The sequence below is a fragment of the Bombus pyrosoma genome, linkage group LG4 (genome assembly GCF_014825855.1).
Source record: "Bombus pyrosoma isolate SC7728 linkage group LG4, ASM1482585v1, whole genome shotgun sequence".
Classification (NCBI taxonomy): Eukaryota; Metazoa; Arthropoda; class Insecta; order Hymenoptera; family Apidae; genus Bombus; species Bombus pyrosoma.
In genome coordinates, this window is record NC_057773.1 from 14,724,837 (window position 1) to 14,741,330 (window position 16,494).

The following is a 16,494-nucleotide window of genomic DNA, read 5'->3' on the forward strand; positions in this document are numbered from 1 at the left end:
AGGTGTTTTAAGCGAAACTTTCCGTACGATCTTGGCCATAGCGTACGATAAGGTGTCTATCTATCTAGCAATTCTAGCAATTGCCCTTCGACACAGCGCGAATTACGTTCATACTCGTACAGCGATACGGATGCGAGTGGATGGCGCGATCCACGCGTCGCCGTCCCATTCGATGCAATAGCGATGCGCGCACCGAACGCATTAGAATCGTAAGCGATGATAAACGGTTAGCAGAGCAGCGAAGCAAGTTTCCAACGAGAATTTATCCGCATTGAGCGTACGATCGATTTTCGCCTCGCGTTTTTCCGCTTTCGAATCGTTCTTCCAGCACAGAAGAAACGGTTCTTCCCGTTGTTCCACCGAAAAAACGCTTCCCAGCAAAATGATATTTTCGATACGCGTTTTCATCGAACGGGTTACTTAGCAACGCTTCGTAGCGGCAAACCGAATATATCGAATATATCGAATATATCGAATACATAAAATAGCGCGCGTTACTATACGACACACGTTATACCTGCTATATATCGTATCGCAAACTCACATATCCCTCAGCCGTTTTCCCACGCAACGATAATAGACTATGTTTAAAGAAACGTACGCATGATGGCTGGATCGTCGATGAAGATGCGTGCAACGAGCAGCAGACGACAAGGCTGGCACGCAAACCGATCTCGACCTGTTCCTCTGGATCGTCCGAGAAACAGGCAACGTTTCTTCGTCGCTGTCGCTTTCCGTCACCGAATTCCCATTTCCAGCGCAACTCTCCCTTCCCCCTTTGCTTCGCTTGCTTGACAAATTCTTCTTCTCTATGCCGACGGTCGTCGACGAGGTCGAGCTCACCGACAACGAGACTGCCGGCACGTTCGTCGACGAGCCACTCGTCAACGAGACTCCTCGCAAACGAGACACCAGCTTTATATCCAAGCACAACATCTTTCCACTCTCTTTCCACTCTCTTTCCACACTTTCCTCCTTAATTTCCCCCTTTAAATAGTTTTCCCGCCATCTTTACCGATGCACAGTTTCCGCTTCGGATCCGTTTCAACGATCTCGCAATTGCTCGAAACAGCCGAAACAGCCGAAACAGCCGAAACAGCCAGCGACTACGATGGAAAAATGATTCAACAGCACCTTTTTTTTTACTCGAAATTTTCACAGAGTTTAATCCGATCCGGTAAAAAATTTCCGTCTTATTATACGCGAGATATTAACGTGTACAGCGTCATCTTCCTACCAAAGCCACAGCAACGACAGAAAATCGTAGAAAGCACGTCGTAGAGTGGTAAAGCACGGCGAGCAAAAAGTATCGTTCGGTCGACGAAAACTTTAGACACTGCAACATTCCGATAATGTAGCGTACGATACCGTAGCTTCCCCGCTCTATAACCTCTTATTCTTTGCCTGTTTCAAATCGATCGCTGTGTTAGATACGCTATAAACGATTACTACGTTCAACGACGAACAATACTTAACGGCCGATTTACGCAAAGAAGATCGTAGATTTTCCATTTGCAAAGGAAAAAGAACATTTCTGTAACTATGCTATTCCGTAACTATACTATTCGAACGGTTTGTTAATTTCGCCTCCAACTTGCCCTAGAATGGAATTCTAGTTTCTTCTTTACTTCGTCCCATTTACTAAAATCGTTCTGCGCAGATCTCGTTCAGCGCAAAATCGTTCTCCGCACTCCGTTATACTCCGTTATAAAATAAAGCGTTCAAAGTTTGCTCGTTAAAATTTTTCAGTCATAAGTAGCTTTAAATAAGAAACCGTTCGAAAAATTCACGCGACCAACCAGTCCAGATATTATCTTCGATTCATCGATGTCGTAGAATGTAAATACTTTTTGTAAGCTGTAGCCACCAACTGTTGCATCGGCTACCAAAAGTCCTTCTATTTATCACTTTATTAGCATTTACTATTGTTACTATTCAATTACGCTCGAATATATCAAGTTTCGTATCTTTACTCGTTTAGTCGTATGTATTTTCACACAACAGCGAGAAATTTATTTTCCAAAAACGAAGCGTAAGTATATGCATGGAATTCGAACGCTGCAAATTGAGCATCGCGTTTTACATTTCATTCCCATTTATACGTAGATGCTGAATTTTCTATATACGTAGCTCGAAAATCGTTCGAGGGCCGGAGATGCGATAATTCCGAACAAACGTAGCAAAGTAACAATTAACGTAACAATTAATTAAACAAGAAATCTGGATAACAGTCTAAACTACAGCCTTAAAGACGGATCTCTAAGTATATAACGAACTTGATACCATCCCTAGTTATCCGTTGAAAGCTTCGGGGTTGATATGAGCATTGGTGCCAAGTCGCGTGATTTATTACCATCGATGAACCACCTTCTTTAAAGATGCTGGCTGTCGGACGCGCGCGGACATCGATATCATTGACCGAGTTTCCCTGTTCCGCGGGTCTCTAACCCTTTTGAAGATCGTGGCTACACAATGGAAAAGAGTACCGACGACACTGACCGGGGGTCCCTTTGCCTTTGCTTTCCTCTCTCTTTTCGCCTAACCAGATCTTTCACGTTGAACGAAGCGGCATAGGTTGATTTTAATAACCAGATTTCTCTTCCTCTCTCCCCCTCTCATTCAGCTTTGGCACGTTGAAGCTCGGTTATCGCGCCTGGATTATAAGCGCCCTCTTCGAGAGAGAGAGAGAGAGAGAGAGAGAGAGAGAGAGAGAGAGACAGACAGACAGACAGACAGACAGACAGAGAGAGACAGACAGAGACAGACAGAGAGAGACAGAGAGAGACAGACAGACAGACAGAGAGAAAAGAAAAATGCGTCCGGTTATTCGATATGGAAAAGTAAGAGAGATAAGAAAAAAAAAATTTACTTCTATTATCGATAATTGACAAGAAAGATCTTTTTCTCGCAGTCTAACGAGGATATTTGATGCTGAATCGGTTAATATAATTTCTGCTAAAAATATTATTACACCGTTACAGTATTTATGCAATTTCCTTTCGACTTCCTTAACCCTTCGATATTTCTCAACACAGGATCGAGCGTTCGCTTGACTGCAAAATATTTCATTTTTAATTCAATTAATTTTATTTATCGATCATTATCGACGATAGAGACGTACGCGTGTTTAGTTTTCCGTATAAAACGTTTTAACGTTTCACTTTTCGTTATTAATTTCCCTATTTCTTAAAACTATTTCAAATGACACCGTATAATTCGCAAAAATATCGATCGTCTTACAACAACAAATCCTATTTAAAGCGTCGATCTTTTCTCTCTTTTCTCTTAAAAAAAAGAAAAAAAAACTTCAAAGTATCAAACGGGCATATACTTGTTGGTTAAATACACAAAAATTGAAATCTTTCATTTACGAATTTCGTAACGTTCTACGTAGTTTCGTTCACACTTCGAAAAGTGCCAAGATCTTCGGGCAATCGTTTTCGTTATCGTTAAGTTTACGATGCCCTTTTCGTCCCATTACGACCACCGTCACCATTATTTGATCGTCGAACGGCTCTAAAACGAATCGATCTCAGATTATCTTCCAATAGAAAACCGAGACGCGTGCTACCGATTCTCATAACCGTTGCCCTCTCTTACAGCCTCATCCCCGTCACATAGCCACCAAACAGTTTCATTATCGACGATTCTCACAGTCGATCATCGACGATCAACGATTCGTTCGAGCGTAATAGCTGCACATAACCACTGTCGTCGAGTTCGTGTCCGGACGACCTGGATCTCGGCCGCCGTCGATTCAGCCTACGTATCGTATCGATGGGAAAAAGAAAAACGAAAAGGCGCGATAGAAGACGCGAGTGAAACGATAACACACGATAGCAGTGACGGTTACAGCGTTGGTAAGCACGATATCGATAAATTGCGACGAATCGATCGAGTATCGGATGGATGAAAAATTGAAGAATTTGCCACAGGCCTCCAACCCCTACTGACAGAGGCAGGACACGACCCTTTCCGAACGAGGACGCAGCGAGTCACAATCAGAGAGCAAGCACTCTTACTAACACGGCGACTCGACGACTGGCGCCGCGTCGTCGAGCTCATTGGCTCTCTTTCGCGACCCTCCTCTGACGCCCTTCGCCCCTCTCTGCCGAGATCTATCTCGTACGCTTTCTGTCTTACCGCGGCGGCTTCGTTCCTTTCCTGTTCGCGACCTGTATGTGCATGCTCTCTCTGTGCATACGCCTGTCTCTTTCTACCTTACCAACCGACCTACGTGACGGCGCGGCGACGCGTCGACGCCGCACCGCAACGCGCTCTCTCCCTCGCGCTTTATATCGGCCAAACTTTATATCCTCCTCGAATTCTGCGCTTTGGGCATTTTTCATATAGCGTATTACGTATATAGATTGGATAAAAAGTGTTGCGTAAAAATTATACCGCCGCTACTATCACTGCTACTATACTATAACAATAATATTCTGTATATCGTACTATGTGCTGTAAAATTGTATTATATAGTTAGATTATTAAACTGTATTATATGGTAATATTGTATTATTAGTTAGTTATATTGTATTCTTCCGAGCAAAATACATTGCAATTAGTAGACGTCTCATGTTATCTAAAAATATGGAGAACTGCAACTGAACGCACTGCAGTACGTTCTTTACGGATTTTCCATTTTAAAGATTTCGATCGTGCAAGTTTCGAATTGTGGCGGTGAGTCCAGTTCCTAAAACCTTTATAAGATTCTTTCAAATGAGATATTTTCAAATTATAGAATCGAGTACGATACAACTACAGAAAAGTCATTTTAAACGTGCAGTCTGTTGTTTTCTATGTTTAATTGGAGAAAGAATTTCTGCCAAATCACTGCCAAATACGTACACGAATGAATCGCCAATAGCGATTACCGTGGAAATAACATTTTTAAAAACATCTATTTACTTTGCCAATTGTATAATATGATTCTTAAGGCATTTTACCGCGAGACTTTTCTCTATTTACGGCAGATTTCAAAGCGAAGCGATACATAGAACGTATATAATATGCAAAAATATCGAAATGTATGCAAAGTATACAAATTATTATATATGAAATAATTTTCTATCTATATTCCATCTTTTTAATTATATTCGATAAAATATACAATGTAAATATTCGATATTGCTTATTTTATTATCAATAAGCCCAATAAGCCAAACGAGCTTAGAACCAACATTTTAACTGTTTTATTATGTTTATTTTAAAAATAACATAGAAACAAACTAACTTTAAGTTGTAAGATCAAATAAATTATTTTCCAACAATTTAGTCGACTTTAGTCGACTGCTTCGAATGAATTATTATAACGAATAATACGGATTTTAATATTAATCTGGATTTGAAATATTTTACATACATTTTAATTTTAAAACGATATACAGCTGAATCGTTTTTATTAAGAGTATATCGCATATTAATATTTTCTTCTGGCTATTTTTTCCATTTTTTCTTTCTTTTTCGCTTACTCTAGTTCATTAGTACTGTACTTGTTATTGCAGTGGCAGGTATTATGGTGTTGTTTTTGCGAATATAGTCCTACGTATTAATTAACCAATTAATATCGGAGAATAATTGGAGATAAGTTCGAAACAAGATTGCGCTTCAGGGTATAATTTGTTTAATCTGGAATATAAAAATATTAGATATATGTGTTTACATATTTGATTTGCAAGTTTCTATTTTGTTAAACACTTTCGTTGCCAACAACAATTACCTACTACTTTAGATAAATGATGAAAAAGTACCAAAAAAAATTATTAACAATAGTTTAGTTTATTCATTGAGTAAACCCGGTGGTTTAGTTCATATTCTTTATCTTCGGCGTACACAGTTGTTGCTTGCACCGAAGGGTGGCGTTAAATACTCGGTCCTAATCAATCGATCCAAGCGTTCAACGACGACCATTTGGTAAAACAATTCCCGCGATAAAGGTACGTACAACTCTTAACATTCACTCTGCGGTTGAGATATTTTTACAAAAGCATTCTAGTTTCTTTTATACCATAATATAATATATCGAAAATCATTTATTTCCCCTAATTTTTAATAATTAATTCCTTACCTACAGTTAAACTAATAATTTATAATAATTACTCTATTCATTTATAACAATTTATTCATGGAATCAAGGCAGCAAGTGCAATTCGGATCAAAGGCAACCAGTTCTCATTATTCATTGACGCGTGCTACGATTGGTAAGTCGCATGGTTTCGTTTCTTCGATGATAACTTCAATGTTTATGTATAATTATGTGCAACCACATACTCTACCTATTCTAATTGATAAATTTCAATACATACATGCCACAGGACAATGCCGTAGAATGCGCGCGTTTTGGCCTTAATTAATCCTAAGATAGATATTTATATATTATTAAGTGCATTGTCAGCCCATTCTATACAATGATACTTATCCATCTTGCAAGGAAAATTAAAACTCTATTCTCTTTTTCTGCCGAAACACGGCGACGCGTGGGTCCGTTGATTCTTTCGAAAGATCGCGAACTCGTTCGTTCGTGCCGTGATTTTTTATTTGGCTTTCCGATTGATTGCAGTTTCTCTTTGGCTTCTCCCTACCTTTAGGGGGAAATTTAGTTCAGGCATCTCGGATTTTATAATTTTTCGTTATTTTCAAAAGTTTAATGTCGTGAAAATATGAATGTTAAGAAGTTTAATACAACGACTCGTATATTCCTTTCGCAAGACACGAAATTCTACATACAGTGTCAGTAGCTTCATTTTCTTTGTCTCGCTCCAGGTTAGACTAATGCGTCTTTGATGCCGAATGCAAACCAGTGGGGCTACGAATTATAAAGATCGATGTTTATAAAGATCGATGTAATCATTGTGTGAGATATAGATATTGCGCGATGTATCCTTTGTTTGAAATTTGGAAAGATTCGTGTAAGGGCTGCGTGGAAGATGAATGTTTATAATGTAAGATGTATACGTCCTTTTCTTCTGTTGTGTAGATCGTTTGACTTTCCGTATCTGCCTGTATCACCGTCACCCCTCCCACCACGCCACTTTGGAAACTAAGGTGCGACGAGTCCATTCAGTCGTCTTATTTTGTATCGATAACACGGATCACGTTGCGTCAGGTTTGTAACCTACTCTAACCTATTAGTGGCGTCACTTCTTCATTAATATCATTACTATATTTTTTTACTATCGTTTATATCTCGTTATTAATATCGTTTAATTAATCCACATTTATTTACCGATTTATCGAACATTAAGATAATGAAATTAGATGGTTTTCTGAAATTTTTTGTTTGAATTTTTCTTTAATCGTCTATTTACAAAATGATACTGTTACCGGTAGCTTCTATCGTAAGCTTCCGTGATAAAATTTGAGTTTCATCGTGTTTTCGTGTAATTATTTTATACATAGAAAAAACTAACTAGAAAGTTAGTTTTTGTGCAGGTCATTGATCGATGGCAGGGATAATACAAAAGTAACAGGAGTATTAATATACGGACGCAACGACGATCAACGATCAGTCTGATGAATTTTCATGGAAATTTGGTAATGTTTAATTTATTATTATCTAAGACAGCTGTGTATGAACAGTCCTATTGCATTTTTATTCGAGTATGGGTAACATTTGATATACAATTTAAAATACACTTGATGCATATTTCATAATAGATCATTTCGTAATTATTTGGAATACGAAGATGAAAGTAAATACGATTAAATAAATCATTTTTTCTTTTTTCATTCAAATATATGAAATCATTCTCTTATTTCAAACGAACTTGCAACAAATTATTTTATCGTTTCAATGTAATTCATAATGTAGAATTCTTGATAATTTAACGATAGCTTCGTGTAGACAGATTGAAACATAGAAATCTCAATAATAATAGCTGAAACTATTTCGATAGGTATAGATAACATACTAGGTATCGGTATATCGAATTCAAATTATTTTTCTGTATTATGTGAATTTCCTATAGTTTCCGTCATATATTGCAACTTTGTAACTTATATTTTTTTCATAGAGATGACGCGCAAATAGACTCAAATACTTCGAAGCAAGGTTTCTTTTCAGGTTATTTTTCTTTTCATATAAATATATGTCGGGTTAGCGTTAGGATTAGAGTTGGGGTTAAGGTCGTGAAACAAATCTTCGTTGTGATTAGACATTGTCGTTATGCAATAGAGAAGATATTGACTAGAGCAAATATGATTGTTACAGATATCGACAAGTAACCGTGGTAATCAGATACTCGAGACGCTAATGACAATGATCCTAGGTTCGATAACGGATCCGCGGTCAACGGGATAACAGATGTATGTTCTCGCAAACATCTCTAAGTCCGACTCTTGGTTAACAAACGTGAAATGTTCACTGATCGTAAAGACGTTATTCTTTCTCGTCAATGAGATCACACGAAAGAATGACTTTCCGTCGCGATGGTGCCACAGAGGAAAACTATGACGGGGTGTGTCTAAGGGCACGAGATCATCGGATTCGTGGAGCGATGCCTCCGTTCAGAAGGTGAGAGAAATTGACGTTGCTGTTAATTGGTCAATTTCCATATCGGTGGTTAGAAAAGGATGCTAGCCACCCTTGAGGGAGAGAGTTGCTAGCGAAAGCGTCGTACGTGAGAAAAGAAGATTTCTCGTATCTTTCGGCAGTAGGTGACGGATTTAGGGGCTGCGAAGACTAAGACTATCTATCAGTTTGAAGAAGCTCAGCCAAATAAATTCGAAGATTTATAGCGGGTCCTTAGGCTAGCTGAATATGTACTGTGGAGATGCATCGACATCTGGTAATCATCTTGTCCAAAGAATGCGGTCTTTGTGTGGCGGGCCACGGGACAGAATCCGTTGGTGTGTTTACTGTCGCGTGCCGCTGCTATATTTTTTCAAGGAGAGCTATACGGTTACTCTATGCCTTTGTTTAGGTAAACGTTTATCCCTTGACCGCGGCTACGTTGGCGACTGATTGTCGCCTCGAGCCCAAGCTCACTGTTACAAATCTCGAATAAACACAATCGGATTGAATGACAATTGTTTAATTATGGCTGTGGCAAAATCTGGATTACAATATTACAGGATTTTCCCCAAGTTCCGAAGAGAGGCTCCGGTGTTCTTTCATCTCCGACATATACATATTTTTTTTTCTTTTCTTTTTTTTGAACATTCGTTTCCGGTATTAGAGCTAGTGCATCTCTCAAGAGGATAAAGCACCTCTCTAGGAGGTGAAAAATGCAAGTAGTTTAATACATCGTATTTCAATTTGTTCACCTTTTTGTATTTTGTTTGATTTATTGTTAATTACAAAATAAAAATGATGGATAATTTGAAAAGCTATAAATTTTTTTTAAATTGAAATTAAGTGTTCAGGTGTTAACATTCAATTACAATAAAACTGTCTGATACGCATGAAAAATCAGTTTATACTACTTATTAGAGTTTAGCAGAATTTCAGTCTTTATTATTGCTAAAGTTCCAAGTTTGTTATTGCGTGTTTCGACCACTCGCGGTGAGACGCGATCGCGAGGAAACGCGTCAACGGGAGTCGTAAATTCCCAAATTAGACAATGGACGCCACGAAATGATCGATCCCCTATTTCGGTTAGGATAATAGAGGTGGTTAAATGAAGTATGACACCGAGATAACGGTTTACAATTCGCACTTTATTCCAGCAACTTTGTAGAGAAGATAGTTACGCTGGTGCGTATAGATAAGTTAAGTAGGTGACTGATCCAAGGGTGGAAACCCGGTCAAGACATGTTGACTGTTCTAAAGATGGAAAATCAGTGAAGTTCGGTGACGATGCTATGGCGGAGGAAAGCTAGCGATGGGTGTGTCTAGCGTACGGGACCATCGGATTTGTTGGTGACAGTTTTGACTAGGAAAGCGAGGGCAATAGTCATTGCTTCTGATTGGACGAGAAAAAGGTTGGTGGGCAAGGAAATGTTCTAACCGCCGCCCGAGAGAAAGTTGCTAGCTAGGGACACCGAACGTGAGAAAAACCAACTTTCCCGTATCTTTCCGTGGTAGAGAATAAATTTAAGGAACACTTGAAATAAAAGAACTATGAAAATGCCAAGATTCATGGTAGGTCCTGAAGACTATTGAGGGTACGCAGTAAGGATGTGTAGACATCTGGCTGCCATATTGCCCGCAGAGTGGTGCCTGGTTTGAGTACAGAGTCACCGGACGTAACATTATGTATTAACGATATTAACGATATCTTATGTTTTGTTGTAGACATATCACAGCTTCAACTTCTCCGTCTTCTTTGAGAATGTTCCAACAGTGGCTGAGAAGCCAAGAACGTGTAAGTATCTTTACATATCGTGCTTCAATTTTCTCTATTCTGTATATTTTGTATATTTTGCTTTGAACACTATTAATTAAGAAATACAATTTGATTAAAAATTTGGAAGGTTAGGATCTTCTCAGGTTATTCTTCTATTAAAAGTTAAAGTCTTAATATCGAATTGTAAAACAAATAACTAACATGTCTCAGAAATTATTAGATTCTTCACTTCTAGATCTTAAACTTTCATATCAGAGTTTCAGTTTTCGTACTTATCGAAGTTTATTAGAATTTCAATCTTTATTACTTTGGTAATACCAAAGTTACAAATTTAATAAACTTGCATTTTTCATTATCCCCGGCTTTTCAAATAATCAGCAATCATTCATCGTGTTTTGTTCTGTAACAGATTTTTCACAACCTCTATTTCCATCATTGGATTTTCAACGGTTCCTGTCTGATGTTTGTCTTCCTGGCGACATTCGCTGGGATAGCGCGGTATCGATGGCGTAACGCTTCTGTTCCTCTGCTTCTAACGGTGAGTCGCACGCATCTCTGTTCCTCCGGTCACTCAATCGTGTCGCAGGATGGAAAGATGCGAATCGGCATGGGCGACTGGTTGTATTACGTAGAATCGTTTGCGAGCATAGTGATCGCGGATATCTTTTATACCCGTGAGTAGTAACATTTTTTTCAAATCTTTATTTGTTAGTTCGGGATAGGTCTGGTTGCACATCGCGATTATAATAATTAGTTTTTTAGTAGTTGGTTGAAACATGTAAATTTAAAAATATACTCGTGGTACTTATAAATATGTATATTAATATTCGATATAAATAGGCAAATATCGGCACGAGTATACCTGTGTCACATAAATATATTTGATCTTAAGCAATGAATTTCAGTATAAATAAGAGATATCGAAGCGATCTCGTTTTAGCATCTTGTAGTGGAGAAATCGGATGCCCTGCGATTTCGTTGTTTCGAAAGATGCAATTGTAGCTGAATGATGATGACGATACATGCAATATACGATGCAATAAATAATCTTCGATTTAATTTTCTCTTTTCGTGAGACTATATTAAGTCGCGTTCGTTTATTTGATTTCGGAAAAGTGCTTTGACGAAGAGATCGCCTGAGATTATTTCTATCCTGGTAATACACTTAGAGTCGGTTATTCCATTTCATCGAGTCTTAGTCTTTTTTCGATTAATTCGCGGTGATACCCGGACAGTCGGTATTATTTGATATATAATTACTAATTGTATCGCTATACAACAAAGCAATGAACTGTATAAGTGGTGTATAATTATTAATTATATGGCAAGTGATATGAGCTAATTGGTTGCGACCTTGACTAGGTTAGGCAACTGAATAGGTCCCGATCGATGCATCTATGGTATATTACGTTAGTGAAATATGATTCAGCCATAATTTAAAAGTGTAACTAATAATAAGTACTTTTTAGTATATATATAAATATATATCCTATCCGTATCAGCCACGCGTACACAGTATAGGGTATAGTATAGAAACTAAGTGAAAGTGGAAAGGTTAGTTAAAAGAAGAACTTGCTTTTCGTTCGAGGTCCTACTGTAATTTACCGTAATTTGTTAGGTGTTGCAAACACCAAATATATATTGAAATTTCCAAATGCAAAGTTAATATAGAACGGTGCTGTAATTCTCTTGTGATTAGCTTCGTTTCCTTTCAACGGGGATCGTACGTATCTTGGAGCTCGGGCTTTTCCCGATACACACAGGTATCTATTGATGCGCATTGTCGTTCTCTTCTTGTCTCCCTATCTCTTTAACAACCGCTTTAACAACTTTAATATCCCTCTTCTTCTTTCTCCCCCTTGTCACTCTCTCTCTCTCTCTCTCTCTCTCTCTCTCTCTCTCTCCTTCCCTCCCTCCCTGTCGCGCGCGGTCGATGCGGTCGACTTCCACTTGGTCGAGCGTGATCGAAATTGATCTACGCGGTATAAAAGAGTACCGCCGTGCCGGTCGGGACACCTCGGTCGGCCCGATAGCAAAAGAGTTAATTATAAAGAGGCGAGCGACAAAATCCGATACGTCGTCATCGCGGTGGCTAACGGCGACGACCAACGAAGCCTTATTGTTAGTGCACGCTCGTTCGATCGCAAACCGAACGACACCCGGTTTATCGGACCACTAAGAGATCGATATACATATAGACGATATAGGTAGATAGGTCAGCAGAAACACTCGATTTCATGTTGAAATAAAAAAGCATAAAGCTGGCTTTTATTTGGGATTGGCGGTTTTAGGATTCGATTCGACCTAGGAGCCGATATCGTGTACGCGGTAACGGCAAGAGCATGTTTTTATCGTGATCGAGGGGATCGAGTTGTATCGATGGACGATTGCGATGACGTTACTCTGTTTTGCTGCATACTGGACATATGTATGTCAACGGTCGAGGAATGTCGTAATATCGTGCTGCGAAATATCGCCCACTTAATGGGACATTTTTTGAAAAGTTGACTCGAAAAGCCTGACCGAGTGTAAGAGGGAGGAGGACGAGGAGGGAAAAAGGTTTGCTGGGAAGTGCAAAGGAGAAAGTCGGACGGCAGTAGGAAAAGGAAAGAACGTAGAAAAGTTGGAGAGTTCTCTGCCTTGTTATTTGTAACAGGCGAATCTATAAGCTAGGATTTAATTAAGATCCAAAATGATTGCGTTAAATTCTTGCGCAAGAAGGTTTCACTGTCGACGAACAGCAAACAAACAAACAAACAAAAAATATCATATTTCCACTCACCGTGCAGTCCATGGTAAAACCTTGGTGCCCTCCAAACTGATGCTTCTCAATTCGTATTTGGATCTGTGTCGAAGCGGTGAACCAGGCGCGGCGGTGGTCGCGTGGAGAACGTTTCTCATACTCTTGGAGCTACCTCCGGTGAGCGCGTGTCTCCTGCCTGTTGCACCCTCCCTCGTCGATTGGTTTGTCGATCTCTTTAAAGAACTCATCACTAATACGAAGATTCCCTTCTTAACCAGCAACTCTCTCCCACATTCTTTCCAGTATTCAATCTCTCAACGACCTTTTCGTAAAAAGCATCGATCAAAGAAATTTCAATGTTCGACTCCAACAAGGTACATATGTATCGGAAGAATATTATTTCCAAGATAACGTCACTTATCCGATTATCGGCGATTATCAACGATTTAAATTCCTTCAGTGACAATTCCTCGCAGAGAAGTTTTTAGAGGAAATTACTCAAAGTATCCTTTGTTAAAAAGAAAAAAAAAAAAAAAAAAGAAAAATAACACGGGCAACGTAATTGTTTTATATCGTTTCAGGATCGTCGCTCTTACGCTTGGAATTTTATATTTATTTTATATTTTCACACACGTCTCGATCGTCGACCCGGCTTTTCTTAAAGTATCGCAACTAATGTTTTTTCGTCCACTTTTAAATTATTTCACCGATCGATACGATCAGAAATCTTATAGAAATCTTATAGAAATGACCGTTTCTTTAAATTACGTTCAACCGGTTTATTCCAGAAAACGGATAGACATTTTTAAAACCATTTCGCCATCATTCGTGTACTTTGATTTTCGAATAAACGGTTTTGAAGACGGGTTTACAGTGACTTTTAAATAATACTTTTGATTAATCGGGAACTTGAAAAGTAGCGCGTTCCGACACAGAGAAAGGTAGCTTCGAAGGTATTTCTGGAAATTCTTTAACGGCCCATTCGCAAAGTATCGCCAAAAGAAGCTTCCATCGCTGGCTAACTGTCGAATTCCACTTGAAATTTTACGCCCAATTGCCTGCCATTCAAAGACGATCTTTTAACGTGTCTTCCTACTTTCCAAAGATTCGCTTCCATCGGTCTTTTACTTGAACATACAACTTGCTTTAATACAGTTTCTTGCACTGCAATTTATAGACGATGATCATCAAAGAACTATTCCTCTAATTTTTCTTACGGTGAAACCAAGTGTTGTTGGCGGGGTTCGCGGTGCAAATATCAGGTCAGTGGAACCGAAGAAGAGTGGTTTTTCACAACGTTCTTCGATTATCCTGTCCTATGTTATAAACTAACGTTCTTCGGAACAACGTGTATTCAGAGCATCTTGTAGATTTCTTTTTCTCATCTATATAGTACCATTAAGGTACTATTAAGGTACTATTAAGGTACCATTAAGAAACGAACGTTTCTTCTATATCGTTAATTTACTTTCTCTCGAAATTTTACATCGAAATCGCTCTGCGTTTTCAAACTCAACTCGGATCGAACGTTTCTTCTTTCTTGAATCTTTTACAGAATAGAGCTAGCTAGTTACTGATCACACTATCGCGTCTCCAGTCATTCATCGATCGTTTGTATTCGATTCATTTATTCGAGTGCAAATACATACATATATATATATATACATATGTTTATATTTCCTCAGAAACCCGTCAAATCACCCTTCCACGTCAAATCACATTCAACGTCTTTCGATAAACGCTTTTTTATTTCAAATGATCAATTACCAATTTTCTTGCCCGAATTCTTTGTAAAAGCGAATCCATGATCACGGAATATCTTTATCCTTCGTAGCAACATCATCGAACCTCGGATAATTTCATCTCCGATTTGATACATTCGTACTTCCGAAGCGATTTTTCACAAACTAATATTAGTAATAATAATAATAACGTAATATCTTTGCGTATATTTTCTCTTTGCAGAAGCGAGAGTCAATCTTGATTATAAGATAACTTTGCAATCTGTAATTCAATATCCAACTTTGATAAATATTGTCCAATATCTTGGTTTCGCCAATCTTCTTTGTTCAAGAACTTTCTAGAAATATCGGTTTCTAATCGCGGAACAACTTTGCAACAGCACCAAGTCTCCGGTGATTTGTCAAAATCCTCGATTCAGTATCGAATTTCGTAAAATTTGTATTTTACGATTTACGATTTATTTCCGCCTTCAAGTCCAATATCTTGGAATAAATCCTCTCTTCTTGGAATATCTTTCTCGAAAAACAATTCTTCCTTTCATTGCAAAGGCGAGTTGCCGATTACAGACTAGCTTAAAAACACCACCAATCGAACAAACGATCTTGCGAATCCTCGATCTTGCGAAATCTTGGATTCAGTATCGAATTTTCTTTTCCTCTCTATAAAATCGAACGTCGTCTACCAAACATTTTCCTCCTCGAGTTTCGTTACTTTTCAAAATCGGTTGTAGAATAACTCGGGCCAACGATCGATCCTGCAACGATTAATCGCTGTTCCCCGAACGAAGAATTTCACGAACGTTCTCGGTTCATCTCGCGGTGCACAGCGTGCGACAATGTCGAATCAAAGCCGACAGCAGCTCATCGTACGTTCGATTCGCCCGAGGTTTCTGTCGTTGTTGGTCGGACGAGCAACTGATCCGTCGCGTCGGATGAACCGGCCATCATAAATGACTGCGCCACCTTTCAACCCCACTCTATGCAGCGTGGTTCGCCACTATAACACAGCCCCACTCTCGTTGCTTCTCTTGTACGATCATCCGATCATCCGATCATCGGACGTTTTCCCCCGGCCGATACCCTCTTTTCAACTACACTTACGCGCTTCACTGATTCGGGATCGATCCACCATCGGATCTCAACGCTTCCATGCTACTCTGTACTCCCGATAAACAGCCGTGTATCTATAGAAAATATCACAGAGTATTTCGTGTTGCGTATCCTTGTTTCGCACGATTAAACGCACTAGCCTGCATTCTTGCGTTCCTCAAATCGAAGAACTTGGAGAGGACTTGTTGCTACATTGACGGAGGAGAACGCACGCCTGTATGGTAGTATATCGAGGAATGCGTATGACTATATGGCTATGGCTACGACTATGGCTATAGCTATATCTATATCTATGGCTATGACTATAGCTATATGGGCGATGGGGGATGAAGAAGATCGGATCTCAAGCGTGTACAAGTACAATTAGGTTTGCTTCGGTGGACGTTGGATGATGCGATGTTTTCTTCGTATGTATATCGCGTCGGAAAGCTGCTCCTTCTCTTTTCGATATATCACGTTTCATTTAACTTGACATCTATATCGGGCAATATGTTTTGCAGTATCGTTTGTTTCTTCTTTGATTTGTTCGTTGATTTTAATCTAATATCGGTTATTTAAATCTATATAATTTCCGCTGGTTCGTTTCTTTAGAATAATATTTTACGGGTGT

General features: G+C 38.9%; 2 protein-coding genes and 1 long non-coding RNA gene across 10 annotated transcripts in view; 2 read left to right on the top strand and 1 right to left on the bottom strand.

Moving 5' to 3' along the window:
- The window catches only part of LOC122567160 (GTPase-activating Rap/Ran-GAP domain-like protein 3), a 30,396-nt gene extending 14,627 nt beyond the window's left edge, over positions 1 to 15,769 (bottom strand). Inside the window, exons 1-2 of one of the 8 annotated variants that reach the window (XM_043725433.1) lie at positions 3,854 to 4,097; positions 602 to 1,106 (exon numbers count right to left, since the gene is read on the bottom strand). In XM_043725433.1, the coding sequence (XP_043581368.1) occupies positions 602 to 936 (335 nt within the window). In that variant the 5' untranslated portion in view covers positions 937 to 1,106; positions 3,854 to 4,097. Of the gene's footprint in view, positions 1 to 601; positions 4,100 to 13,071 lie in introns of those variants that run through there. The other 7 variants (XM_043725432.1, XM_043725431.1, XM_043725430.1 and 4 more) reach the window with 7 other exon arrangements.
- On the top strand, positions 6,142 to 7,931 carry LOC122567164. Its single transcript, XR_006316719.1, has 3 exons — positions 6,142 to 6,203; positions 6,980 to 7,108; positions 7,435 to 7,931. It is a non-coding gene; the product is annotated as an uncharacterized LOC122567164 (long non-coding RNA).
- LOC122567163 overlaps positions 8,490 to 16,494 on the top strand; it is a 39,884-nt gene continuing 31,879 nt past the window's right edge. The window contains exons 1-3 of the mRNA XM_043725446.1: positions 8,490 to 8,515; positions 10,238 to 10,307; positions 10,699 to 10,827. Coding sequence (XP_043581381.1) covers positions 8,499 to 8,515; positions 10,238 to 10,307; positions 10,699 to 10,827 — 216 coding nt within the window. The 5' untranslated portion in view covers positions 8,490 to 8,498. The remainder of the gene's footprint in view (positions 8,516 to 10,237; positions 10,308 to 10,698; positions 10,828 to 16,494) is intronic.